Consider the following 25,052-nt stretch of genomic DNA (forward strand, 5'->3'; position numbering starts at 1 on the left):
TATGGGCAGGAGCAGAAACAGGGACAGGAGCAGGTGTGTGGGCAGGGACAAGGATGGAAGCAGAGATACAGGCAGGAGCAGGGAAAAGAAGAGAAGCAGGGATATGGGCAGGTATGCAGAGAGGGGCATGGATACAGACAAGGGCAGGGATGTGGGCAGGGACAGAGGAAGAGACAGGACCAGCAGCAGGTACAGGGGTACAGGCAGGGCTGTGGGCAGGGACAGATGTCACAAGCATTTCACACCTGGCCTGTGTGGCCCAAGGAGTGAGGTCAGGACGCCAAGATGAGAATGACAGAGTCATTCTCTATTCGTGCCCGTGGCAGGTCCCAGCCAAATAGGGTCACCCCAAATGTGGTTTCACATGTTGCTCTCATACCTTTCAAGTGTCGGGGTACAGCACAGTTTGATCAATTCCTATTTACACCCCCCTGCCCCCAACACCTGCTTTGCAACGCCACTGCAATTCCTTGTCCAGGTATCCCTGGAGTCAGTCTCACTACAGGTACTACCTGTGAGGCCAGGTAACAGGAGGGTCCCAGGAAGGTGTTGGAGGGGCAGGGGTGCTGGCCTTATCCTGAGAGCCCTGTGGTAGCCTTCATCCTTTGTGCTGGGCTGTCCTCTTCCTCCTTGCAAGGAGCTGGGGTCCCATAGCCATGACCATCAAACCATAACTATGCAGTATACAATGTAAATTGTATTATATATGATATACATATATAAAAAATACGTATCTTAAGAAAGTTCGTACAATTTAATACTATAAAGACTAATTGGTACAATAGTCAGGGAATGAGATTTTCCTAATAAGATGCAGGCAGGGACAGGGGTAGAAGAAGGGATGGAGGTGGGATAGTGATGGGCCAGGGGTGGAAATAGCGACAGGAGAGGGACACGGGTGCAGATTTAGAGACAGGCAAGGCAGGGATATGGGCAGGAGCAGGGACATGGCCGGGGGCAAGAGATACCTAGACACAGATATGGGCAGAAGGGCAGGGCTGGGGTACAGGGCTGGGGCACAGAGCCGGGGCACAGGGCCTGCAGCTGTGGCTGGTGCTGGGGCCGGAGCATGGAGCCAGTGTCGGTGCTGGGGCACAGGGCCTGCAGCCGTTGCCAGTGATGGGGCACAGGGCTGGGGCATGGAGCCAGGGCCGGGGCCCAGGGCCGAGGCACGGAGCCGGGGCCAGGGCACAGGACCTGCAGCCGGGGCATGGAGTCAGGGCTGGTACCGGTACCGGGGCGCAGAGCCCGCAGCCGCGGCCGGGGCACGGAGCCGGGGCACGGAGCCGGGCCAGGAGCCGGTACCGGCGCGCAGAGCCCGCAGCCGCGGCACGGAGCCGGGGCACGGAGCCGGGCCAGGAGCCGGTACCGGTACCGGCGCGCAGAGCCCGCAGCCGCGGCACGGAGCCAGGCCACGGAGCCGGGCCACGGAGCCGGGCCAGGAGCCGGTACCGGTACCGGCGCGCAGAGCCCGCAGCCGCGGCACGGAGCCAGGCCACGGAGCCGGGCCACGGAGCCGGGCCAGGAGCCGGTACCGGTACCGGCGCGCAGAGCCCGCAGCCGCGGCACGGAGCCGGGGCACGGAGCCGGGCCAGGAGCCGGTACCGGTACCGGCGCGCAGAGCCCGCAGCCGCGGCCGGGGCACAGGCGGGGCCCAACGCCCCCGCGCGGTGCGTGACGGGAGCTGCCGCGGCCGGGGCACATGCGCAGGGGGCGGTGCGCGGTCCCAGGGGGCCGCGGGGCGGGGCGGGCCCGGGGGCGGGCTCGAGGGCGGGGCCTCCCGCCCGGGGAGGGGCGCGGAGTCCGCGCGCGCCGGCCATGCCGCGCTCCCGCCGAGCCGCGCGCCGTGAGTGGGGGTCCGGGCGCGGTGCAGGATGGGAAGGCGGCGGACCGCGGGGGGTGGCGGGGCCGGCGGGGTCCGAAGGGGGGTGCCGCGCTGCGGCGGGACGAGGCCACGGAGCCCGGGGGACCGCCGGGCTGGGTCTCCGTGCCCTGCCATGCCCTGCCATGCCCTGCCCTCCCTCCCGGCAGCGGGGCGCGGGGGCCTGCGTAGGCCCCGTGGGCCCCACGGGCCCCGGCCTCTGCCTCGGCGGCCGCTCCCGTACGGCCGGGGACGGGCTGACAGTGACCTGTCCCCAACGCCCGCGCAGGTGGCCCCGGCAGCGCCCGGGCAGGCTCGCCCGCCAGTGAGGAGGAGGCCGGCAGCGAGGTGCTGAGCCACTGCAGCAGCGCCAGCGAGGGGGCCAGCCCTGCCGAGGAGGCTGCAGGTGAGCCCCGGGGATGGCCCCGCGTGGGTGCTGTGTCCCCTGCCCGTGGGCCTTTGCACAGGGGCGCCTCCGTGACGTGTGTGCTGCCCCAGCAGGGAGTGAGGTGTTGGGTGAGCAAGGCCAGGAGGAGGTTGCAGAGGACAGGCTGAAGGAGCACATGGACAACCTCCTGGACAAGAGGTGAGGAGTGGCTGTCACCTGCCGTGGGCATGCCTGGCACACTGCCCGTCCCTGCTGGCGCTGCCAGCCAGGGGCAGGGATGTGCCCCGTCCCAGGCCACCCCACCCTGTGACCTCCTGTGGCCTCTTGCAGCGCCAAGACACGACAGGCGGCACTGCAGAGCCTCCACCTGGCCTTGTCCTCCAGAATCCTCTCTGAGTTCCTGCTGGAGCGCCGCCTCATGCTCACTGACTCCCTGGAGAAGTGTCTCAAGAAAGGTCAGGGTGCAGGCAGGTGCTGGGGCTATGGATGGTGGGGCTGATGACTAGTGTCTGAGGGAGGTCTCTTGTGTTGCCTGCAGGTAAAGGGGAGGAACAGGCGCTGGCAGGCACAGTCCTCACCCTCCTCTGCCTCCAGATGGGCTCTGGCTCGGAGGGTGAAGAGGTTTTTTGCAGCCTGAAGCCCCTGCTTGTCAGTGTCCTGACAGACAGCATGGCCAGCCCCGGCGCCCGGCAGAGCGTAAGGCCCAGCCCCTTTCCTCCTGGCCGTGGCGGGTACATCAGCAGTGGGGAGAGCCCAGGCGATGCCTTTGGGGGGGGGCCCTGTAGTCATGGGAGTGTGGCAGGATTGGGTGCTGTGGGGACCAGTGACATAAAGCAGGGACACCCCAACCCTGCTTCCCCTTGGCTGGGTGCTCAGTTTGGCCTGGTACTGCCTCCTCTGACTGCCTTTTCCCCATGTTTCTCACCAGTGTGCCACAGCGCTGGGCATGTGTTGCTACATTGCAGCTGCTGACCTTGAGGTAACTGCGTCTGGGTGTTGTCCTTACCCCTACCAGAGGGCACCCTGGGGGCTGTTGTGCCACCTGCCATCAGCCCACCATGCCATAGCAGCTTGGAGCTGAGCTGGGGAAGGGGCATGAGGACATCAGTGACAGCCCAGGCTCCTTGGGCAGCATGGAGCTGAGCTGGGGGGAGGGGAAGCACTCCTCACAGAGGGGGGGGGGGGGTTGTCCTGGGTGGAGGAGAGCCTCTCCTGCCTTGGGGAGCTTCTGGTGTCCCTGGGCAGGGTGAGTCCCTTTTGGTCCCCAATGCATGGCTTCACCATGGCATCTTCTGGCAATTGTAGTCTCACAGGTGAATTTTCCCCCTCCAGGACCTGGTCTCATGCCTGTCCTGCTTGGAGGGCATCTTCAGCCCCCTCAGTGCAGGTGAGGGGGGCTCGGTGCCTGCTCAGCATGGCCCTCTGCACTGCAGTGCGCTCCAATCATGGTCCCTGCTCCTCACCATCTGCCCTCCCTCCCATATTAAGAGCATCTTGGACAAGTGAGTAAGGTGTGGGGGTGTTGGGGCTGGCATGGGGCAGCCAGCTGCAGAGGGTGCAGCCTCGGGGGTGGCACCTGGCCCCTCTGACTGCCCTTCTGCCTTCCTGTCCCAGTTGCTGGCTGAAGCTGCCCCCGCTGCTGTCCAGCAGCAGTGTTGCGCTGCGCATCCTGGCTGGGGAAACCATTGCGCTGGTCTTCGAGCTGGCCCAGGATGTGGAGGTATGGCGGGGCTCTGCGGCAGCAGAAGGCATCGGGTGGGCAGGCAGCAGAGTGGCAGGGAGCTGCTGGCACTGGCACCCTGTCCATGCCATGGCTGAGCTGGCACTGATGGCATTGGGACACTCCAGGCTGGTGTCACCAGCAGGTGCCCAGGCAGAGGGACTGGCCCCAGGGATCCCCCTGTCCTCTCTTGGCAATGGTGGTGGTAGGCAGTGCCTGGAGCTGCATCCCCTCCATGCCCCACTGGGTGTTTTTTTTTGGCAGGAGGACTTGTGCCACCGAGATACAGAGTTCCTGCGTGCCCAGCTCAAGGTCCTGGCTACTGAGAGCAACAAGTACCGAGCCAAGACGGACCGACGGAAGCAGCGGTCCATCTTCCGGGACATCCTGCGCTTCATCGAGGTACTGGAGGCTGTCAGTGCCCTTCCCTGCCAAGGCCTTGGCTGTGCGGCTGCTGCCCAGCTGCCTGGTGATTTGTCTCTGCTGAGAGCTGAGGGACGCACAGGGCTGGTGCCCAGCTTATTGCTGATGCCCCTCTCTCCGCTCAGAGCGGGGAGTACCAGGAGGAGACCATCCGATTTGGCCTGGAGTGCATGTGCCTGGACAGCTGGGCACGCCAGCGGACCTACCAAGCCTTTAAAGAGGTGCTGGGCTCTGGCATCCGCCACCACCTCCAGGTAGGGGCTGGGCAACTGCGCTGGGAGGTGTCAGGCCAGCGCTGGCAGGGATGCTGATGGGCCCCTGCTTCCACAGAACAATGAGCTGCTACGGGAGATCTTCAGCCTCGGGCCTCCCTTGGTGCTGGATGCAGCCACTCTGAAAGCCAGCAAGGTGTCTCGCTTTGAGAAGGTGGGTGCCACCACCCAGATTTGTGCTCTCAGTCCCCTCCTGTGCTGCCATGAGCTCCAGCCAAGCACCTGAGTGTGGTGAACACTGGTGGAGAGGTGGGCAGAGGGGCTCCCCTAACCCATCTCTCCTTCCCTCCCCTCCCAGCACCTCTACAATTCAGCTGCCTTCAAAGCCCGTACGAAAGCCCGGAGCCGGGTGCGGGACAAGCGGGCAGATGTGCTGTGATGGGCAGAAGGGGGCAGAGCCCCCAGCCCACCTGGACTGCAGACCCAGCACTGTGAGGGGCAGGTGCCCCTAGCCCTTGGGCTTTTATTCATGTACAGCAGAGTATTTAATGCCTGGAGCTGCCCTACCGGGGGTTGCCCCCTCTTTTATTTTTTTAACCAAAAAAAAAAAAGAAGGATAAAAGAAGAGCATGGGGGGGAGGTGGTGGGGTGCTGCTGTGTGCCTGCTCTGCAGCTGGGGCTCTGCGTGGCATGGCAGGAAGGGGTCTCGCAGGGCTCCTACAGCCCCTTTCAGAGGCTGGGCTTGTGTTCCCCCTCCTTAGTCCCACGGGGGCACGGGGGTGGCCTGGCACAGCCTGAAGGGTGGGGTGGGAGGGCAGAGCCGTGCAGGGCTGTCAGGCAGCAGGCCCTGGTATCTGTGCCTGCAACAGGAGTGCTCTGCTCTGCCATGGTGGGCACAACCGCTGCTTCTGCAGCTGCCCTGGCACTTGGGGGTGGTGGCAGAGTGGCATGGGGTGGCAGGCTCTGTGGAGCTCTGCCCAGCCCTGCCAGTTGCCTGCTCTGAGCCCTTTTCCAGCCAAATGCTTTGTGTGAAATAGTTCTCTTGTGGGAAATTAATTACAGGGGGTGACATGGTGAGCAAGTTCTGGTGCTGCCTGTGCAGCCTCGGGGGCTGCTGCCTGGGTGGGCATGAGGCCATGCCAGCTGGGAGTGTCCGTTACCCCGGGAATGTGTCTATGGCGGTGATTTTGTAAGACTTTGATTACAGGAGGTAATTAAAAGGCTAATTGGAGGGTGCCGTCTGCCTTGTTAACAGGAGCAGCTGTCGCTGGGGCGGGTGCCAGTCCTTGCAGCCCTGTCCCTTTCTCTTGCAGCCTGGGGTAGGGGTCAGGATAGCCCCTGCCACACCCTGCACCCTGTGGGGTGATGCTGCCAGGTCTGAGCGAGATGGGGATGGTGGTAGGGCTGCCCGCCCCTCCCTCCCGCTCTTCAGTGCCCCTTCCCGTGGTGGCTCGGTGCCTGTGGTGGGGCCAGGAGCAGCTCAGCGGTGCCCACTGGGCTCGGTGCTGGCATTGAGGCGAGCCCAGAGCTGCCTGCTGGCTGCTCGAAGCTGATGCACGGCGTCCTCCTGGCTCTCCAGCCACTGGGCCAGTGCCCGCACCGACTGGTTCTGCAGGACTGTGGAGAGAGGATGGGGATGTGCTGGGAATGGGCAGCCTTGCCCTCCCACAGTCCCCACTGCGCCCCCCCGCCCCCCCCCCCCCCCAAGTGCCACATACCACTCAGGTAGATGGCCAGTGTGGCCAGGACCAGGCTTGCCAGTGCCAGGAGCCCCAGCAGGGCCAGGAGCAGGGGGTGGCTGGGGCCGAGGCAGGGGCAGGGGCTGGTAGCAGGCATGGGGCGCAGGGTGGGCAGGAGCGGCAGGGGGCCGGGGAGCGTAGGGCGAGGCGGTGGCCGACGCAGGCTGCTGGAGGGAGCTGGGCCATTGCCTGCGCGCAGGGGAGAGAAGAAGTCAGAGCCCAGCCACCTGCACGGCCGGGGCTGGCACAGGACCCCCACCCTGCTCTCACCCTCGGCACCCTTCTGCCCGCCCGAGGCCCAGTACAGGTCGCTGATGGACTCCACAGGGCGCAGGCTGACGGCTCCAGGCTCGCTGCCCTCAGGGTCCCCAGGCTCTGCCGGTGCAGCACCCTCGGCCCTTCCCATGCTGTCTGCTGGGAGTGGAGACAGAGGGTGAGTGTGGGCCTTGGCCGCAGCCCCTGCTTGCCCTGGGCACCCCCGAGGGGACCAGACCCCTCCTGGAGGTGACCCCGGCTGTGACACCAGCCTGGTGCTGTGCCGGGGTTGGCAGCCAACGCCAGTATTCCCTTAGCGCAGCCCTGTGGCCGGGCAGTAGCTGGCTGTGTCCCCCAGCCCCAGTGCTGTCATCAGAGCAGTTAGCAGGTGCCTGGTGGCCACAGTCCCAGAGCCTTGTTAGTGGGGCTGGAATCTGGCCCTGGCTTGGGGGCAGGAACGTGCCACCCCCGCCCTCCCCGGCCCGGGTAGCCCAGGCACTGTGGGGCAGGCTGGGGCTCCCCTGGGCCAGCTGGGAGCTGGTGGGAAGGGCAGTGCCAGCTCCAGCCTGCGGCGTGGCTTGGCTTGCCCCGTGGGCGCTGCTCATGTGCCACTTAGGGGTGCAGGGATGGAGATGTGGGGTGTGTGCTGTGCCAGGGGTCCCTGGTGCCCCCTGCCCAGGTGAGCGTGTGCTTCTCTCGGAGCGAGGGGGCTTTCTGGAAGCAGGCATAGCTCCAGCACTGTCTTGGGAAGCAAGCATGCCTACACTAGAGTAGAGGGAAAGGATTTTTTTCTGGGTGTTTCTGCATTTTTGAGCAGTGGGAAGGGCCCAGGTGCTGTGCCTGTGGTGGAACAAGGCAGGGTGGCACTGTGCCCGCTCCTGATCCCTCTCGGGGTCAGTGGCATGTCGCAGGGCAGTGTGGCGCCGTGCTGCTGCTGGAGGGGTGGTGCATGCTGCCGTGGGGTTGGCGGGTGGTGGGGCTCGGGGGCCTCAGCTAGTGTCTCTGGAGTCCCCCCAGACCCTCCCCAGACCCCTGCCTTTGGCTGAAGGCTGGCCCATGGGTACCCCCATCACCCCTGTATCCACTCCCGCTGACTGGGGGCATGGCTAGTCACATAGACTTGGTGTGGGGGGGCTGTGCCAGCCAGCTGCTTGCCCCCTCCCCAAAACCTGCAGCCCTCCAGGACCCCCTCCTTTCCTGGGCAGGTATCTCTGCCTGCAGCCCCTGCAGTGGAGGGCAGCATTTGGCCACTATTTCCACCCCAACCCCATAGCCCCATGCCACCCGGTCCCCTCCGGGGTGCCAGGGCCCCCGCCAGCCCCCAGCCTGCTCCCTAGCCTACCTTCTCCAGCCTCCCTGGGCATGGCTCCCTGTGCCCCGTGCCCAGGCAGCGTGAGTAGGCAGCGAGGTGGTGCGGGGCCCCTGGGAGCCGGGCACAGGGCTCCTGGTGCACCAACTGCACTGCTTAAAATAGGACAGTGAGAAACACGGTTGGGGGGGATTAAAAATAGCTGTGGGGAGGGGGGCGCGGTTGGCGCAGTCAGGGCTGCCAGCAGCATGGTGCCAGCATGGCAAAGGGAGAGCAGCCTGTGGGGGTGCCCCCTGCCTCCACAAAAGGGGCTTCCAGCTCACTGTGGAATCAGGGTAAAAGCCTGTGCAGGGAAACCGAGGCACTGGTGGGCCCATCCAGAGCCTAGCTGATGTGGCTGCTGCCTCTCGGCAGCAACGGCAATTACACTCAGCTTGGGGGCATCACGGAGCCCCCCAGCTTCACCCACAAGGACCATACCAGCTGTGTCACGAGGATTTATTTAAGTTAATGGGACTATAGAAAGTGCCAGACAGCAGTGCTGCTGGGGTAGGGGACTGCCACGGTCCCCGGTCATGGTCACCAGCCCCATGTGTCCCGTGGTAGGCAGGTGTCAGAGGGTGGGAGGTTGTTGTGCCTGCAGAGGCTGTGAGCACGGGTGGGCACCAGGCAGGAGGAGACAGGGCTGGGCTTGACTCGCCGGGCACAGTCCTTGCCGGCCCAGCCACGGTAGCAGTGGCAGCGGAAGGAGCCTGGTGGGCTGGCACCAGGGCCAAGGTGCAGGAGGCTGCTCAGGTCGTGGGGCTGCCGGCGCACGCAGCGCCCGTGGCCATGGCACTGCACATAGCTGCACTCCTGGGCTGCTGCTGTCACATTGGCCACGTAGGGACCCAGGGTGGATGTGAGGTAGTGGTGCAGGCTGGCACAGCTTTCCTGGGGGAGCAAGCACCAGTGAGAACCCGCCCCAGCACTGGGGTCCCTCTGGCCACCCCTCCCCGGTGGGCACAGGGGACATGGCAATCCCATAGATCCCATGCCCACGCCATCTCCTGCTGCCGACCATATGCTGGCTGTGGTGCAGCAAGGGGCCATACTCACAGCCGAGTGGGAGTACGACATGTCTCCCCAGAGCACGAGTCCAGCTGCACCCAGCGCTGCACTCTCCCCGATGGTGTGCACCAGGTCAGCCTGCCAGGTAGAGAGAGGTGTGACCGGGCTGGGGGGGCACAGGCTGCATCCCAGTGCTGAGCAGGACCCCCAGCACACTAGCTGCCAGCCCTGGCTGTGCAGTGCTTACCAGCTCCAGGAATCTGTGTGAGCGGCGGAAGGAGAGGCGGGAGTAGGCAATCACGGGCGGGGGGCTGTTGGCCCTGAAGGTGGCCACGCGCAGGGCTTCGCGCAGCCGGTGGTGCACATAGCGGTGGCGCAGGGCAGACGGCAGCGCTGGTGGCAGGTAGATGCTGGGGTAGAGGGCAGCTGAGGTGGCCCAGAGCCAGCCAAGGCGGTTGTTGTGCTGCACCTCTGCTGGCTGGCACTGCCCGGTGTAGTTGGCCTCCTTGGCCCAGTTGCTGTTGAGGCAGTCAGGGAAGCGGTAGAAACCCCAGAGCCCCCCTGGACACAGGGTCTGGCCCAGCAGAAGTGTCTCCTCCATCACAGCCTGCGCTGCCTGCTCAAACTCCCAGCGGGCCAGCTGGAGCCGCTGCTGCGCTGGCAGGAGGCCGTGCTGGTCCTGCACCCATTGCTCTGAGGCCGCCCGGTAGATCCGCTTGGCCCCCCAGTTTTGGGCCCAGAGAGGCCTCCACTCCTCCCAGTCCACCACGGCCAGGCCACGGAAAGCAGGGCGCAGGATGCGGCGAATGTCCTCAGCTGCCCTAGTGAGGTGGGCGCCGAGGGGGACCCGCTGGGGGATGCCTCCATTGTGGGGGACACCCTGCTGGGACAAGTAGGGGTACAGCCCAAACTTGTTCTTGTAGAAGATGGTGATGTTCTGGCCGGTGAAGTGGCCATCCCGGTTCTCCACAATGCCATAGTCGCCAAGGGGCAGCCCCAGGCCGAAGCGGTTCTGGCAGCGGCTGGTGGGGATGTTCCACACCACGGCGAAGGGCTGCCCGCCCACCAGGGGCTCTGGTGCCGGGCTCTCCCCGACAGCCATGCCCAGCACCAGGCAGGCCCGCAGCACCATCGCCAGCACCATCCTGTGTTGCTGGCTGCTTGCGGGGCCGGCACCCTGCAGGGAAAGGAGAGCAGGGGGATGTGGCAGCAGGGTGCAGCGGGCACCCCAGCTGCACTGGCACTGCCACCATGGCACGTGGTGGGCTAGGATTAGCCACTAGGGCTGGGGTGCCCCACCAGTACATGCTGCCCACCCCAAAATCCCATGGGACTCAGCAGACTTGGGTGTTTGATACATCCTTCCTCAGCGCTGCCAGCGGGCACCTCTGCCTGCTGCGCCCTGGTGTCCAGCACCCCTGCCTGCACCACCACAGCCATGGCATGGCACTGGTGTGGCACTGCAAGCCACTGACCCCGGTGCTTCAGTTTCCCTGCTGGCTACCAGCCCTGCCCATAGCAGGGGCACTGTGACCCCCCTCTTCCCCATTTCGTAGTAGGGCCTGGCCAGCCCAGGTGCCCTGCTGAGGGACTGAGCCCCCCCCCGCCCCTGCCCCCCCCCCCCCCCCCCCCCCCCCCCCCCCCCCGAGAGCTGCTGCAGCAGGCAGCCCTGTCCCCCCTGCCCGGTGCTGGCTGGCCACCTGGGGTGAGGGGATTAGGCAGGGGATGGGCTTGGGAGCCTCGTGACACAGCAAGAACAGCGCTAATCCCCTGTGCAGGGCTCAGCCACTCTCCCTGACCTTCCCGCTCCCACTACTGTGCTTCCAGCCCTTGCTGCTGCCAGCTGCCTCGGGGGGGGCCTGGCTGCCTGCCCCCCTCGCAGCCCAGTGCAGGGGTGCCCAGTGCAGGCAGCCCATGCTGCTTTACTGCCTCTCCTGCCATCATGTGCCTCAGTTTCCCCAGGCTGCTCTGTGGGGAGAGCAGCAGCCACAGCATGTCATCAGCCCCAGCTGCCCCACAGCGAGTCCCCTGGGTGAAGCAGACACTGGTGGGACTGGGTGGCACTCCTGGGACCAGTCCCAACCCCAGAGCCTGGAGTGGGCCTGGCTCCCTGCCATACTGGTGGTCCCAGGGCCCCAGCTGGGCGACCTAGGGGCTGGGCAGGAGCAGAGCCAGTGGGTGTGAGGACCACCTCCCTGCCAGCCCCCATGCGTGGGGCCAGCACAAACCAGGGAGGCTGGGGGAGCTGTTGCCAGCCCCAAAGAATGGCAGGCAGGCAGGCAGTGCCGGGGCAGGCAGCTCCCGCCTGCACTGCTTTTAATCACTGGCTCAGGGCCTCAGCCCCTCAGATGTCCTTCTTCATCCAGAAGATGGGCAGCCCTTTGGCATCACGGTGGGGGGTCTCCAGGAGGCTCTGCCTGCTGTTCTCAGCCAGGACTCCCCTCGCCCAAACCACGGTCGTGGTGGTGGGGGCGGTGGGGGGGTGGCAGGGGTTTGGCAGGGAGACAGGGGGCCAGAGGGCACCCTTGGCCTAGCGGTGGTGGCAGTGGCAGCACCAGGAGGGGCAGAGAAGAGCCGCAGCACTGCAGTGGGTATGGCAGGGCTGAGGAAGGCCACGCTCTGCACTGGCTCGCCCAGGACAAAACCCAGGTGAGCGTAGAAATGCTGCTTGTCGTGGGTGGTGAGGTGCAGGCAGCAAAAGCCTCGGCCTGGGCCCACCGCTCAGTGGCTTCCATCAGCTGCCGTCCATAGCCCTGGCCCCGCAGCGCCCGGGCCACCACCACGCTCTCCACGAAGAGGTCGTGAGGACGGCCAGCCACACGGGAGAGCCGGACATGGCCCACGAGCTGGCAGGGCCCCTCCTGGGTGGCAGGGGCCTCTGCACGTCCCTGGCTCCGCAGCAGCAGCAGGCAGGTGGGGAAGGTGTCCGAGGACCGCTGGAGCATGTGGAGCCGCGACGCCCGGCTCTTCCCCCACTCCTCGCCCAGGAGCTTGGCGCAGGCCTCCAGCAGCTCTGGCCTCTGGTGCAGGGGGACCAGGCTGAGCTCCTCCGACATGGAGCCCATTCTTCTCACTGATGGGAGACCAAGCAGGCCACAGCTTAGAGGCAGCGGGGGACAGACCATGTGTCCCCCTCACAGCCCAGCACCAGCCCCAGCACAGGCGCAGCTCCCCAGCAGCGTGGCCGGATGGGTTCGTGGGGGTTGGCGGCGGGTCCAAAAGTTGAATGACAGCACTGCGGTGGGGAAGTGGCACATGGTGCCAGCTCCAGGCACCTGTGCCATAAGCCCTGCAGGCAGATCTGCCACCACCAAGCCAGCAGAGGGGCAGGGGTAGGAGGCACAAGGCTGGCCTTGCCCCTTCCCAGCCCTGCCACCAGTTCCTGCCTCCTGGGCACCCACTGGAGACCAGCCAGATCATCACACGTGACCCCAGCTGGCAAGAGAGGGCTACAGCACCATGGAACTGAGCAGACCCCAACCATACTGCACCTGTGTGGAGGCTCAGGGTGGCCCTGACAGCCTCTGAGGGGTGAGGAACCCCTTACCACAAGCGGTGTGCAGCAGGGACCCCCTTTTGCAGCCCAGCGGCTCTTCCTCTTGCAGAGGAAAAGCCACAGGCAGAGGGCAGGAGGAACTAGCATGCCAGCTTACTAACTGGGGTTGAGCAAACTGCCCTGCTTCCCCCTCTGAAGGGTGGGGAGGGCCTGGCTTTGCCCTGCCCCTGCACCCTTCAGGGTGTCCCCAAAGTCACCCCCCTAGCTCTAAGACCCCTGGCTCCCAGCCCAGACTGCACTCCCCCCCTTTGGAGGCCAGGCAGCACCCCAAGGCCCCATCAGCACCCCAGGTGGGTGATACGTTTCCTTCCATCTCCCCAGCAAACCCACACCAGAACCCCACCAGCATCCCTCTGCACTCTGGGTGCCCCAAATACTGTGGGAAGCCCTGCTCATGCCTGCCCTCCTGCTGCTTCTGCCTGCGGTGCCTTGCCAAGCTTTGGTCACCCCAGTGCCCAGTTCCTCCCCAAGCCTGTCCCTCTCCAGCTCCTGTCCAGGGACACAGGGCTGCCCACCCTGCCTGCTGCTCACCCTGCCTGCACCCACCCAGCCCGCCTCTCAGCCTGTCCACCTTCACTCTGCCCTGTGCTCACCCTGCTCACACTCACCCTGCCTGCTGCTGCCGGCTCCCGCGCCCTCGGTGCCTGTGCAGCAGCGTGGCAGGAAGCAGCCCAGGCTCAAGGCCAACCACAGCCCCTGGTTCTGCTTCCCCAATGTGAATGACACGTCTGTCCAGGGCCCCATCTGCCCTCAGCACCCCAAACCAGACTGCACCCTGGCACAGGGCACCTGGCCCTGCCTACACCTGCACATGGTGCGTGGACCACCCATGGCTGCACCTCCTCAATACATGGCCCCCACCCTATCGCTGCTCCATCACTGTTCCCATCACTGATCCATCAATGGCCCCATCACGGACCCCATCACTGCCCTGTTGCTGTCCTCCTCACAGACCCATCACTGACCCCATCGTGGACCCCATCACTGAGTCCATCATGGACTCATCATGGACCCCATCAGTGACCCATCAGTGACCCATAGCTGACCCCATCGCTGACCCCATCACAGACCCATCGCTGACCCCATTGCTGGCCCCACTGCAGACCCCATCAGTGACCCATCGCTGGACCCATCATGGACCCATCGTTGACCCTATTGCTGACCCCATCAGTGACCTATCCGTGAACCTGTCACTGTCCCGACCACGGACCCGTCACTGACCCCATCGCTGCCTCACCAGTGACTTATCGGTGACCCATCGCTGACCCATCACCGCCCCCCGTCCCGCTCCCCGCGCCCCCAGGCCCCGACCCGGCCGTACCACTCCGCCGGCCCCTCCGCCGCTGCCGCGCCGAGCACTCCCTTCCGGCGCCGCTGCATGCCGGGCCCGGCTGCGCCCTCTGGCGGTCGGAGGCTGCGGCGCCGTTGTGGGCCCGTCCCGTAGCGGTGCCGCCCAACGTTGTGCGCATGCGCGTCGCCGTGGGTTAGCGTGAGCGGCGTGCGCCCGCGGCGGCTCAGTCCCCGGCCCGTCGCCTCCCGCTGCCCGCCGGGCTGCCCGCTCCCGGCTGTCCCGCACACCGGCCCCTCAGAGCCCACGCCACCGCCTTCCCGACCCCGCTGCCCCTGCGGCCCCACCGCCCCTCAGCACCGCGGGCCGGCCCCGCGCCTCCGCACAGAGCGGCAGAATCAGACTGGTCCGGGCTGGCAGGGACCTCTGGAGACCATCCAGCCCAAGGCCCTGCGAAAGCAGCTCCCCCAGGAGCCGGCCGCTCAGGGTCACGGCCAGGCGGGGTTTGAGAGCCTCCAGAGACTGCCCAGCCCCGGGGCAGCCCACCCCAGGCCGTGACACCCCCACAGCAAAGCCCATCTCCTCCTGCTCGGAAGGGAAGGAGCTCCCTGTGTGGCCGTTTGTGCCCGTTGCCCCTTGTCCCGTAGATAAGATCCCGTCGGGCCGAGGCCCAGGTGCGGTGCCCAGAGCCCAGGCAGCGCCCTGAGGGAAGGTGCCGGAGGCAGTGACAGGCACGGGGGCTGGTGGCCCTTCCCCTGGCTGCCTGGCTGTAGCTTATTGATGGACAGACTCCAAGAGCAGATCAAAGACACCTTGAAGACACTCAAAGACACTTAATAAAATCAAGCAAACCTTTTATACCTTTACAGCGGGTTGACGTATCAGCGTATAACTGTGCTTTAATAATTTTCCACTCTTAGCTCTTTTTTCTATTGCAATCACAGCAACTTAGCAACTCCCTTTATCCACAAGGCCACAAGCTTTGCAGCCTACTCCGTATTTTAAAGTTTCTCTCCTTGGTTCCATGGCTTCCTTCCAACAAGCATAACCGTGTCTCTCTCCCAAGGCTGGTTTTTGCTCACTGACACCGTCGAGCGAGTTTGAGAAATACCCACATCTCCGTCTTCTTTATATATAAAAAAGGCTTGCTTCAATGCTCTATCTATTAGAGTTTGCACGCATTTTAACATACATGGAATACAGATCAGAATACATATCAAAATGAATAAGCATCTTATGCCTATTTGTAATAAACTTTTTATCCATGCAGTTAAACCTAATCTACTAAAAATATTTCCAAAAATGTTAAAAGCATCACTTTGTTGTAGTTTCTGTACTCCTTGCAAATTTTCTATACTTTCGTGAATAGATTCAGAATGATCAGACAGATCAAAGTCCATCAAAATCCTGACAATCATGACCTTGCGCTAACAAAAAATCTATTGCAGCTCTATTCTGTAGCGTAGCATGTCTTATTGCATCAATGTCTAACAATAGTCCACCCAGGGCTAATGAAGATGCATTAGTTTGTTTTGCAAGCCAACAGCCAAGCTTATTCAAGCTGGTTAGTGCTTGCGCTGTTCCTACTCCTGGAGCAAATATAGATGCTGCTATAATATCACCAGGGCTCCAAAATTCCATATTACCTTTACAATCCGTTTTAAAGGCATGTGTAGCGCGTTTGTGGCAGTGTAACTTACGAGTCATAATCATGGATGTATTGGGTGTTAACAAAGTTAACCTTCCAATGCTACATGGTCCTCCTTTCACATGGGAGGGAATGCCAGGCCATGCGCGATCTTCACAGATTAGAAATAATCCTGTGGACAGTTTAAGTGGACAATTGCTAGACTTTGATACTTTAGGAGAAGTATAATTACACCAAGTGCTAGCATTTCTATATGCAGGTATGGAAGCATTTAACAATTGAATTGTTTTTATATTAACTTTGCCTGTGTAGTTAAAGTATACACAATAATCCATTTTTACAGATCCTAGTAAGTCCAGTTCCTGTGGTCGATCCCACCATATGTTAAATATGGAACCCAACCATCCCAATTATTAACCACATCACCAAATCCCTGAATTATGATCCGTTTATCTGAGGGGACGGGCCAATCATCAACAGGTTGTCCAACCAGACAGGTTGTAAAAGGGTTTTCCAAAGAAGCAGTTGACAGACATAGTGTGTCCTGTCCAGTGCAACTGGCCAAGGTTACCCAGATGTTGGGTTTGGGTTGAGGTGGGATCCATATTGATGCAGCTGACGTCATGGCACAGGTGATGGCAATGACTGAGATAATGATGGCTTGATCCATTGAGCTGGTACCCATCTTGGGCCAGAACCTGTGGAAACCTAAGCATACCCTCTACCCCAAGTTATTAATGGAAAAGGACCTTCCCATTGATTTGTCTGCAAATTTTTTACTATAACTTGTGCTTTCTCATTAGATTTTGAAGCATTGTGTAAGCCAAAATGGTGGTGTATAGGAGGTCCATCCTCCATCCAACGATTTAAAAAATTCAAAACATAACAAGCTTTAGTTATACGCTCTTGTGGGGTTAACCTTAGACTCCCCCTTTTATTTTTTTTTGCAACATAGTTTTAAGAGTGCTACGTGTGCATTCGATAATGGATTGGCCTGTGGGAGAATGTGGAATGCCTGTAATATGCTGAATTGTTGAAAAGATGTCTGTCTTATGCGCTATATAGCCTGGGCCATTATCTGTTTTTATAGGTTTCGGAACAGGGTGGCGAAGGCCATAATAAAATGTCTGCAAACATCTTTTGCTTTTTCACCTGAGCGTACTGATGCATAAATATAAGATGAAAAAGTGTCAATAGAGACATGTACATATTTGTACTTGCCAAACTGGGCTATATGAGTAACGTCTGTCTGCCACATTTCAAGTGACGAAACACCTTGAGGATTAGTTTAGATCGACAGTGCAGGCAAAACTTGTTGACAATCGGGACACGACTGTATAATTTGCCTTGCTTGGTCCAGAGTCAGTTGAAACGTGCGTTGCAGTGCTTTTGCATTTTGATGATAAAACTCATGAGATAAATGGGCCTGTGCAAAACTGTCAGGTAAGACCTGCATGATACCTGCAAGCCTGTCTGCTTGTGTGTTCCCCTCACTTATGGGACCGGGTAAGGAGGTATGTGAGCGTATGTGTTGTATAAAATATGGATGTGCCCATCGATCTGGGAGCCGCTTGAGCTCCCAGAGAAGAGCAAATAAGGCTTCGTGTGAGATTTCCTTCAAAAAGGAGCGTTCTAGCCTAGAAACAAGGCCTGCCATGTGGGCAGAATCTGATAACATTTATTGGGGTAGTCCATAATTTGAAAACACGGACTACTGCAGCGAGTTCTACTATGTGAGGCAATCCTGTGACAATACGTATGTTGCTTTTCCAGTTTCCTTCACCATCTCTCCAAACTATCGCTGCTCGGCCTGTTTTGCCAGATCCATCAGTGAATACTGCAGGGGTATCAACTATTGGCGTGATAGCTAATTGTGAAGCAGGTAAAAGAGAAAAAGTGCAGGGATTGTATAATTTTGTGTCCTGGGAAATGAATACTTATCTGTCCCGTAAAATCTGCTAGAGCACACTGAAAAACAAAAGAATGGTGAGTTAAAAAAGTTAGCTGTTTTGTATCAAGAGGCAAATAGATAATATTAGGTTCAACACCGTCTAAAGTTAATAAATGCTTTCTTCCTTTCTGAATTACCATAGGTATCACTTCAATAGCTGTGGTAACTGTTTTTCCAAAATTATGTGTTAAAAATATCCATTCCAGAATAATCAAAGAAATCTTGCGGAACCCACTGTGCTAAGAGACCATAGGGTTGAAAAGTTGAATCAAAAATGAAAAGGCTAATAGGATAGTCCATTTTTCGCCTGTGAGTGACTTGACCGCGGGCCGGCCCCGCGCCTCCGCACAGAGCGGCAGAATCAGACTGGCCAGGGCTGGCAGGGACCTCTGGAGGCCATCCAGCCCAAGGCCCTGCAAAAGCAGCTCCCCCAGGAGCCGGCCGCTCAGGGTCACGGCCAGGCGGGGTTTGAGAGCCTCCAGAGACTGCCCAGCCCCGGGGCAGCCCACCCCAGGCCGTGACACCCCCACAGCAAAGCCCATCTCCTCCTGCTCGGAAGGGAAGGAGCTCCCTGTGTTACCGAAATCTCGGAATGAAGAACTTATCGACACCAATGTGATGTAGATAAGCAGACACTTCTTTATTGACGGCCGGGTGGGTGAGCGAGTCCTCTCACGATCAACGCACACCAAGTCTCAAAATTAGACGCCATATATAGAACTTATTCATACATATATCGTTAAGTATTCATGCATAGCCATGATATTTCCCGTAAAGCGTTAACATATTCTCCTCCTATATCCGATTCTGCGCAGTAGAGCTTAGAAAGGTCTAGAAATGGGTCTGGGGTACGATTTGGGTAGGTGGTATATGAGTCGGTGGTCGCGATCTCCCCCTGCCGGAATTACCTTTTACTAAAGTTCACGGTTTCTTGGCAGGTAAGCACAAGCTGTTCCAGTCGACTCTCCCCAGTTTCCATTCATCTCATATTCTGACACTTCAATACACCTTCTACCTACAGAAGACTGGTCAAATACAAAGAAACCTTTCAAACCCTGAAGTTATTACCAAAGTTTTAACAGTGGTTGTAGCCCATTCTTCTAGCCCTGTACGGGATGTACAGAGGATCTCATAGCAGCTTTTGCTGTGCAACTATAAGTTTCATTAAAATAGATTTCTTATCCTTCTATCTTTCTATTCTATAAAATAATTTTATAAAATCAAATAATCAATCAAATAAAGTCAATCAATCTTAACTTATTAGCAAATCTATAACATTTCCCCCCTTTGAAAGTGTTGAAAATCATTTTTCAGTACTTTCACATTATTTACATATCATTTGTTTCAACATATTTTGGTGGTGGACTATGTCTTGATGGAATAGTTGGTACTTCTCTCATACGATTGACTGAAATTCTGTTGGTAAACTGTTTCTTCAAACTTGCATATACTAGCACGATCATCAGAATTACAATTAGTAACAGAAACAAAGTTTTGATTATGGATTGTATCCAAGAGCTCAAATTCCATCCCAGTTTGTTAAAAATTTTCCCCAACCAGTCTTCTGACATATCTTCTTGAATTGATTCTGTTTCTTTTTCAATTTTATCTAATAAATCCAAATCATGCTCCACATCTTGTGTGACATTTGAAATGTGGATACAACAGTGGTCCAGCTTATCCTTGAGATATCCACATACTCCGTGTTCTTTAAGTAGGAGCATATCTAATGCCATTCTATTTTGTAAAGTCATTCTGGAGGTCGCCTGTAATTGTATATTCAATTCCTTAAACCCCTTTTTGGTAACGTTTGCTAATTTTTCCACTTGACCAGTTAACTGATAGAGCCATGCTCTGTTTCTATATGAAGCTATAGGATTTAAAAGTGATTCAAGTGCCCAGCCAATTTTCACTCCTGTAGATGGTTCATTCCAAATATCATCATTTATCTCAGATCTCTTTATTCGTTTCAATTCTAAATTCTCTAAAGATCCTCTAAAGGGTGATTTCTTGCAAACTGGACACAATGTTGGCATGCCTAAAGTAATTTCTTTCACCTTACCTTCTAATGGTAAATGTGATGTCCAGGTTCCATCACTTAATGCCCAAACTAAATGTCCTGGACTTCGAATAGTAGTTTTTCTGCAACTAAACAAAGTTCCTTTTCTAACTGTAAAAGTGCCGGTTAAATTGAAAATATTCTTAAGACCTCGACAGAAACAACCCTATTTCAAAGCAGCGGCCAACGGAGGAATTCTTTGGATTACTAAGTCTGCATTACTGCAATCATACACTTTTTCACATTTCCACCATGGCACTATTTTATTTTCCTTCTCCCGATGAAGTTGACCTATCATTGACCCAGGGTAATACTGAAAAAACTTTTCCATCCCAGGTCAAACACCAAGAAGTTCTTGCCATATACTGAAAATGGGAAAATATGGACATAGACCGTATAGAGTCCCATTGTTCTACTAAGTGGGCACCTTGGCCCGTTTTGTTACACTTCCATTTCATGACACTTCTGCTCACATTGGTTTCAAGTTGTTCATCATAAGAACACCATCCTAACTGGGGATTTGGACCCCCAGGAAAGAGAACTCAAGCTATGGCACTAGGTCGGGATCCTGTTATAAAATCATAATTCAATAGTTTTTTACAATCTGTTTCTTTCCCTGGCGACTTCCACTGTTTTCTGATAACCTTTACTTGTTCATACCATTGAGTTACTGGCCTTTGTTCACAATAGGTGGTCTCATTTTTACATTCCAGATTGGTCAGATTCATGGTTAACATTCCCCATGGAATAGATTCACCTACTGCCCTCGGTATTGGCAAACAGGCAGTGATCTGCGTGACATTTTGTAAATTGGCAAATTCTTTAGTCAATCCTACCATCAAATTTTCCTCAGCCATTTGTTTGGGAATTTCAATCACTTGTTCTGTTTCTACTTGTCTTTTGTTCCTGTCCACCAAGCCAGCCCATGATGCCACCAACACTACCGACCAAAATAAAATCCAATATAAAAATTAGACATGTTTCAGTGTCAATTTTCAAGTCTCTGGGTCACGACTGACAATCTTCCATGGAGTAGGTGCTTTCTTCACTCGAGTATAGTGTATCCAAGCATCTGATTCTGCTATCTTGATAGCTGTAAAAGTGGTTAACAGTATCTGGAAAGGTCCTCTCCAGCGCTCCTGCAAAGGTTCGGAGGTCCAGGTCTTCACATAGACATAGTCTCCTGGTTGGAAATCATGCACTGAATTTTCCAGGGGTAAAGGTCTATTCCAAATTACTGCACTCCAAATCGCAGCCAAAGTTTTCCTTAGAAAAAGCAAATAGTTATGGGCATCTTGTTTTCCTTTTACATGTATGTTTAGATTTGGCTCTAGAGACTCATATGGTTTTCCATATAATAATTCATAAAGACTGACCGAGGTTCCACTCTTTGGCTGTACCCTGACTCATAATAATGCAAATGAAAGTGCCTGAGGCCACTTTAGACTGGTTTCTTGACAAATTTTACTTATTTGTCGTTTCAAAGTTTGCTTCCTCCTCTCCACTTTTCCACTAGATTGCGGTCTCCAAGACGCATGCAAATCCCAATTACTACCCAATACTTTGCTAACACTTTGGACTACTTCAGCAACAAAGGGTGGACCTCTGTCAGAGGAAATTCCAATAGGAACTCCAAATCTCGGAATTATTTCTTGTAACAACCACTTCACAACCTCTTTTTGCTTGTGTGCTGCGACAGGGAAGGGCTTCTGGCCATCCTGTAAAAGTATCAACCCTTACCAGGATGTACCGGTACCCATTTTGTCTAGGTAACTCTGAAAAATCTACTTGCCAATAATCTCCAGGTTCTGTACCAGATTTCAGTCTACCCATTTGAACCTTTTTCTTAATCACTGGATTATTTTTCAAACATACTTCACACTTTGCAGTTACCATTTTAGCTATTCCCAACATCTTAACTGATCTTACCTGCTTTCGTAAAGGTGTTACTAAGGTTTCTGCCCCCCAGTGACATTCTTGATGCCTCGTTTGAATTATCTCTCTCATCACAAGAGGTGGAATTACTACCTGTCCATTAGGAGTTATCCACCACCCAGCTAAGTTTTTCTTAGCGTTTAATAACTGACCCAATTTGTCATCTTCCTCTGAATCTCTGTTTTTCCCTAGGAAGGGTTACTGTTTGAGAAGGAATTCTTGCCATTTGCAATGCTTGTTTCTTTGCTACCTTTTTTTTTCTTTTTTTTTTTCTGTTTTATCAGCTAAATTATTCCCAGCTATTATTTTTGTATTCCCAATGTGATGTGCCTTACAGTGCATGATTGCTACTTGATCTGGCTTTTGAACTGCTTGCAATAATTGTATAATTTCCTTTTGATGCTTAATGTTTGATCCTTGAGAGGACAATAGCCCTCTTTCTTTCCACAAAGCCCCATGGACATGCACTACCCCAAAGGCATATTTTGAATCTGTCCAGATATTTACTTTCTTGTCTTTACTTAATTCTAGGGCTTGAATCAAGACAATACGTTCCGCTTTCTGGGCTGATGTAGTACTCGCCAATGCTCCTGCTTCTATAACTGTAGTCTCTGTTGTTACCGCATATCCAGCGTATCGGACTCCTTGTCCCATAAAGCTGCTTCCATCAGCATACAATTCCCAGTCTGATCGCTCCAATGGTACATCCTTCAAGTCTTCGCGACTGGAGTAAACATACTCGAGGGTAGCCAAGCAGTCATGTTCCAGTTGTCCTTCTTCCTGTATGGAACTTAAAAACACTGCAGGATTTACCAGGTTAGTTGTCTTTAAAATCACATCATCTTGTTCAGTCAGTACTACCTGGTACTTCATCATTTGGCTCGGAGACAGCCAGTGTCCCCCCTTTTGTTCTAAAACAGTTATCACCATGTGTGGGACATAGACTGTTATTGTTCTTCCCAAAGTCAATTTCCGAGCTTCTTGCATGAGCATCACTGTTGCTGTCACTGCTCGAAGGCAGTTTGGCCACCCTTTACTCACTGTGTCCAGTTGTTTAGAGAAATATCCGACTGGTCATTTCCAGCTTCCTACCTTCTGGGTTAACACTCCCAGTGCAAGGTGCTGCCTTTCGTGAACAAACAACTGAAAATCTTTGGTTAAATCCAAAAGTCCCAAAGCAGGTGCAGACATTAAGGCACGTTTTAACTCTACAAAAGCCTTTGCTGTGGTGGGCCCCATACAAAGGGAGAATTCTTTTGGGCCTCATACAGCGGTTTAGCTATTAGCCCATAGTTCATAATCCAAAGATGACACCACCCAGTCATTCCCAAAAATGCTCTGAGTTCAGGAATATTTCTCGGCTCAGGTATACCACAAATAGCTTCTTTGCGATCTTTTCCTAATTGTCGCTGTCCTTTTGAAATCTCAAAGCCCAGATATATCACAGTCTGGTAGGCTGTTTGGGCTTTCTTCCTGGATACCTTGTACCCATTTAGTCCCAGGAAATTAAAGAGGTCAATAGTCACCTGTATACAAGTAAATCTTTCTTCTGTAGCAATCAGTATGTCACCCACATATGGTAAGAGTAAATGCCCAGGTCTTGATTTATCCTGTTTCCAGATTTCAAGTTCCTTTGCTAACTGATTTCCAAAAATAGTTGGACTGTTTTTAAATCCTTGGGGTAATCTAGTCCGTGTCAGCTGCATCCTTCGCCCGGTTTGAGGATTTTCCCATTCAAAAGCAAACAGTTTTCTACTTTCCTTTTCCAAAGGTATACAGTAGAAAGCATCTTTTAAATCAAGCACTGTAAACCACTGATAAGTCTCCCTTAATGCTGTTAACAGTGTATAAGGGTTTGCTACTACAGGATAAATATCCTGAGCTATTTAGTTTACTGCTCTCAAGTCTTGCACCAGCCTATATTCACCCGAGGGTTTCTGACTGGTAAAATAGGAGTATTATACTCAGATTCACATTCTTCCAAAATTTTATACTCCAAAAATGTATCAATCAATTTCTTCAATTCCTGTCTCACTTCTGATTTGATTGGATCTTGTTTAATTCTCACTGTTCCTGCGCCTTCCTTCCAATCTATTTTAACAGGTTCTGCTAGTTTCGATTTACCAGGAATATTTGTTTCCCATACAGTAGGGATCGCTGCCAAATCCACCTCCGGTGGAATTTCTTGTTCCTTTACTTTTTCTTGTATCATCAGGATTTCTCCCGGTTTTGACTCAGGTATTTTCAAGAAAAGTTCTCCTTCGTCAAAAACACTTTGTGCATTTAATTTGGATAACAAATCTCTTCCTAAGAAGGGTATCGGACATTCTGGCACATACAAAAATTCATGTGTAATTATCTTATTTCCAAATTTCAAATCCAGGGGTTGCAGGAATGGCCTGGTTTTGTTCCAATTTTTCCTTTACAGGTATTTAATAAAAAAAAATGTCGCTCCTGTATCCACTCCCAATCTCACAATTTGAACAGCATTTTTTTCCCCACTTTCTTATTATCAGAAGTTATAGCCATTACCAAATTATCTCTAATAGTTAGCTTACATTCATCCTGCCAATCCTTTCTTTGTCTTAAGTACAAGAACAAATCCACATTTGGCATTTGATTCCATTTCCCTTCTCTTTTACAATACAGCATTAACTGCAGAATAGCGTTATAATTCAGTGTCCCATTCATGGGCCACTTTTCCTGATCATCCAATATGTACAAAGGCCACCAATTATTACAATACTCAAATTATTACAATACTCAATCATCTGGCTCTTTTGCAGATCATCATGTAAATTTCCCCAATGTGCCAATAAACATCCCAACAAAGAATTTTTCGGGATTTTGTCATTTACAGCAAGATTACCCATGCTTTTACTTTTAAACAAGCGAGTTAACTTAGATGCCCTGGTATAATCACTCACAGTACAATACACAATTATTCAACTCTGTCACTCTGATCCGCGGATCCACTCTCCACACTCGCTTTTGTGCTCAATTGCACGTCTCACCCTTACAGCCACACTCACACTTTCCCACAGTTACTTTAAACAAAGACATAAAACACAATATTATACACTTCTTAATTTTCACCTCAATACACAAACACAAGAAAACATTCCGTATCAAAAAAAACCCCACAAAACCCTTCTAACTTCTTGTTAGAGGCACTACTTTAGAGAACACTATAGCATATAGGTTCTCTTGTTTCCACTTTTGTCCAACCCTGCAATAGCTTTCGCTTATGTCTTACGGGCAGACTCCTAGTCCTACCCTGCGCAGCTTTCACCGCGTCTGACAGGCAGACTTACTCAGTGGGACTCAAACCCACCGGTGGGACTCTAACCCACTCCTTACCATACACTTATTATAGTGGGACTCCTACCCACTTCCTCTAGTGCACTTACTTTACTGGGACGCTAACCCACTAACTACAATTAGAAAAAGAAGTGTCTTACCAAAAATCCAGGGAACCTCGCAAAGAGCCTTATGGATCGGGGATCAATGGGTATCCCTGAGAAATCCTCGGTGCCGGCTGGAACCGATCAGGTCCCCGACTACTCCGGTCTCCTTCAGCGAGGTCCCATCTGGGTCGCCAAAACTGTTACCGAAATCTCGGAATGAAGAACTTATCGACACCAATGTGATGTAGATA

The 25,052-nt window shown here is 55.3% G+C and overlaps 3 protein-coding genes across 5 annotated transcripts; 1 reads left to right on the forward strand and 2 right to left on the reverse strand.

Annotated features, from left to right (window-relative positions):
- Nucleotides 1–1,760: 1,760 nt before the first annotated feature.
- IFRD2 (interferon related developmental regulator 2) lies at nucleotides 1,761–5,835 on the forward strand. Of its 3 annotated transcripts, none has more exons than XM_055709952.1 (12): nucleotides 1,761–1,846; nucleotides 2,151–2,267; nucleotides 2,360–2,447; nucleotides 2,580–2,704; nucleotides 2,788–2,945; nucleotides 3,178–3,228; nucleotides 3,582–3,751; nucleotides 3,864–3,969; nucleotides 4,234–4,371; nucleotides 4,518–4,646; nucleotides 4,723–4,818; nucleotides 4,963–5,835. In XM_055709952.1, the coding sequence occupies exons 1-12, from the start codon at nucleotides 1,819–1,821 to the stop codon at nucleotides 5,041–5,043; spliced, it is 1,287 nt and encodes a 428-aa protein (XP_055565927.1). In that variant the 5' UTR covers nucleotides 1,761–1,818; the 3' UTR covers nucleotides 5,044–5,835. The 3 variants fall into 3 exon arrangements, with proteins under 3 accessions (XP_055565927.1, XP_055565929.1, XP_055565928.1); XM_055709954.1 differs by having other exon boundaries at nucleotides 4,518–4,613; XM_055709953.1 differs by having other exon boundaries at nucleotides 2,363–2,447.
- A 2,555-nt stretch (nucleotides 5,836–8,390) lies between these two features.
- HYAL3 (hyaluronidase 3) lies at nucleotides 8,391–13,877 on the reverse strand. Its single transcript, XM_055709590.1, has 4 exons — nucleotides 13,835–13,877; nucleotides 9,205–10,134; nucleotides 9,006–9,095; nucleotides 8,391–8,840 (listed from the first exon to the last, which is right to left on the reverse strand). Exons 2-4 carry the CDS (start codon nucleotides 10,099–10,101, stop codon nucleotides 8,487–8,489), a joined length of 1,341 nt encoding a protein of 446 aa, XP_055565565.1. The 5' UTR covers nucleotides 10,102–10,134; nucleotides 13,835–13,877; the 3' UTR covers nucleotides 8,391–8,486.
- NAA80 (N-alpha-acetyltransferase 80, NatH catalytic subunit) lies at nucleotides 11,243–13,824 on the reverse strand. Its single transcript, XM_055709592.1, is given in 4 exon segments — nucleotides 11,243–11,415; nucleotides 11,418–11,665; nucleotides 11,668–12,030; nucleotides 13,122–13,824. Coding segments are annotated over 4 exon segments (861 nt in total). The 5' UTR covers nucleotides 13,258–13,824; the 3' UTR covers nucleotides 11,243–11,301.
- Nucleotides 13,878–25,052: the final 11,175 nt, after the last annotated feature.

This window comes from Falco cherrug, chromosome 4 (genome assembly GCF_023634085.1).
Source record: "Falco cherrug isolate bFalChe1 chromosome 4, bFalChe1.pri, whole genome shotgun sequence".
Lineage (NCBI taxonomy): Eukaryota > Metazoa > Chordata > Aves > Falconiformes > Falconidae > Falco > Falco cherrug.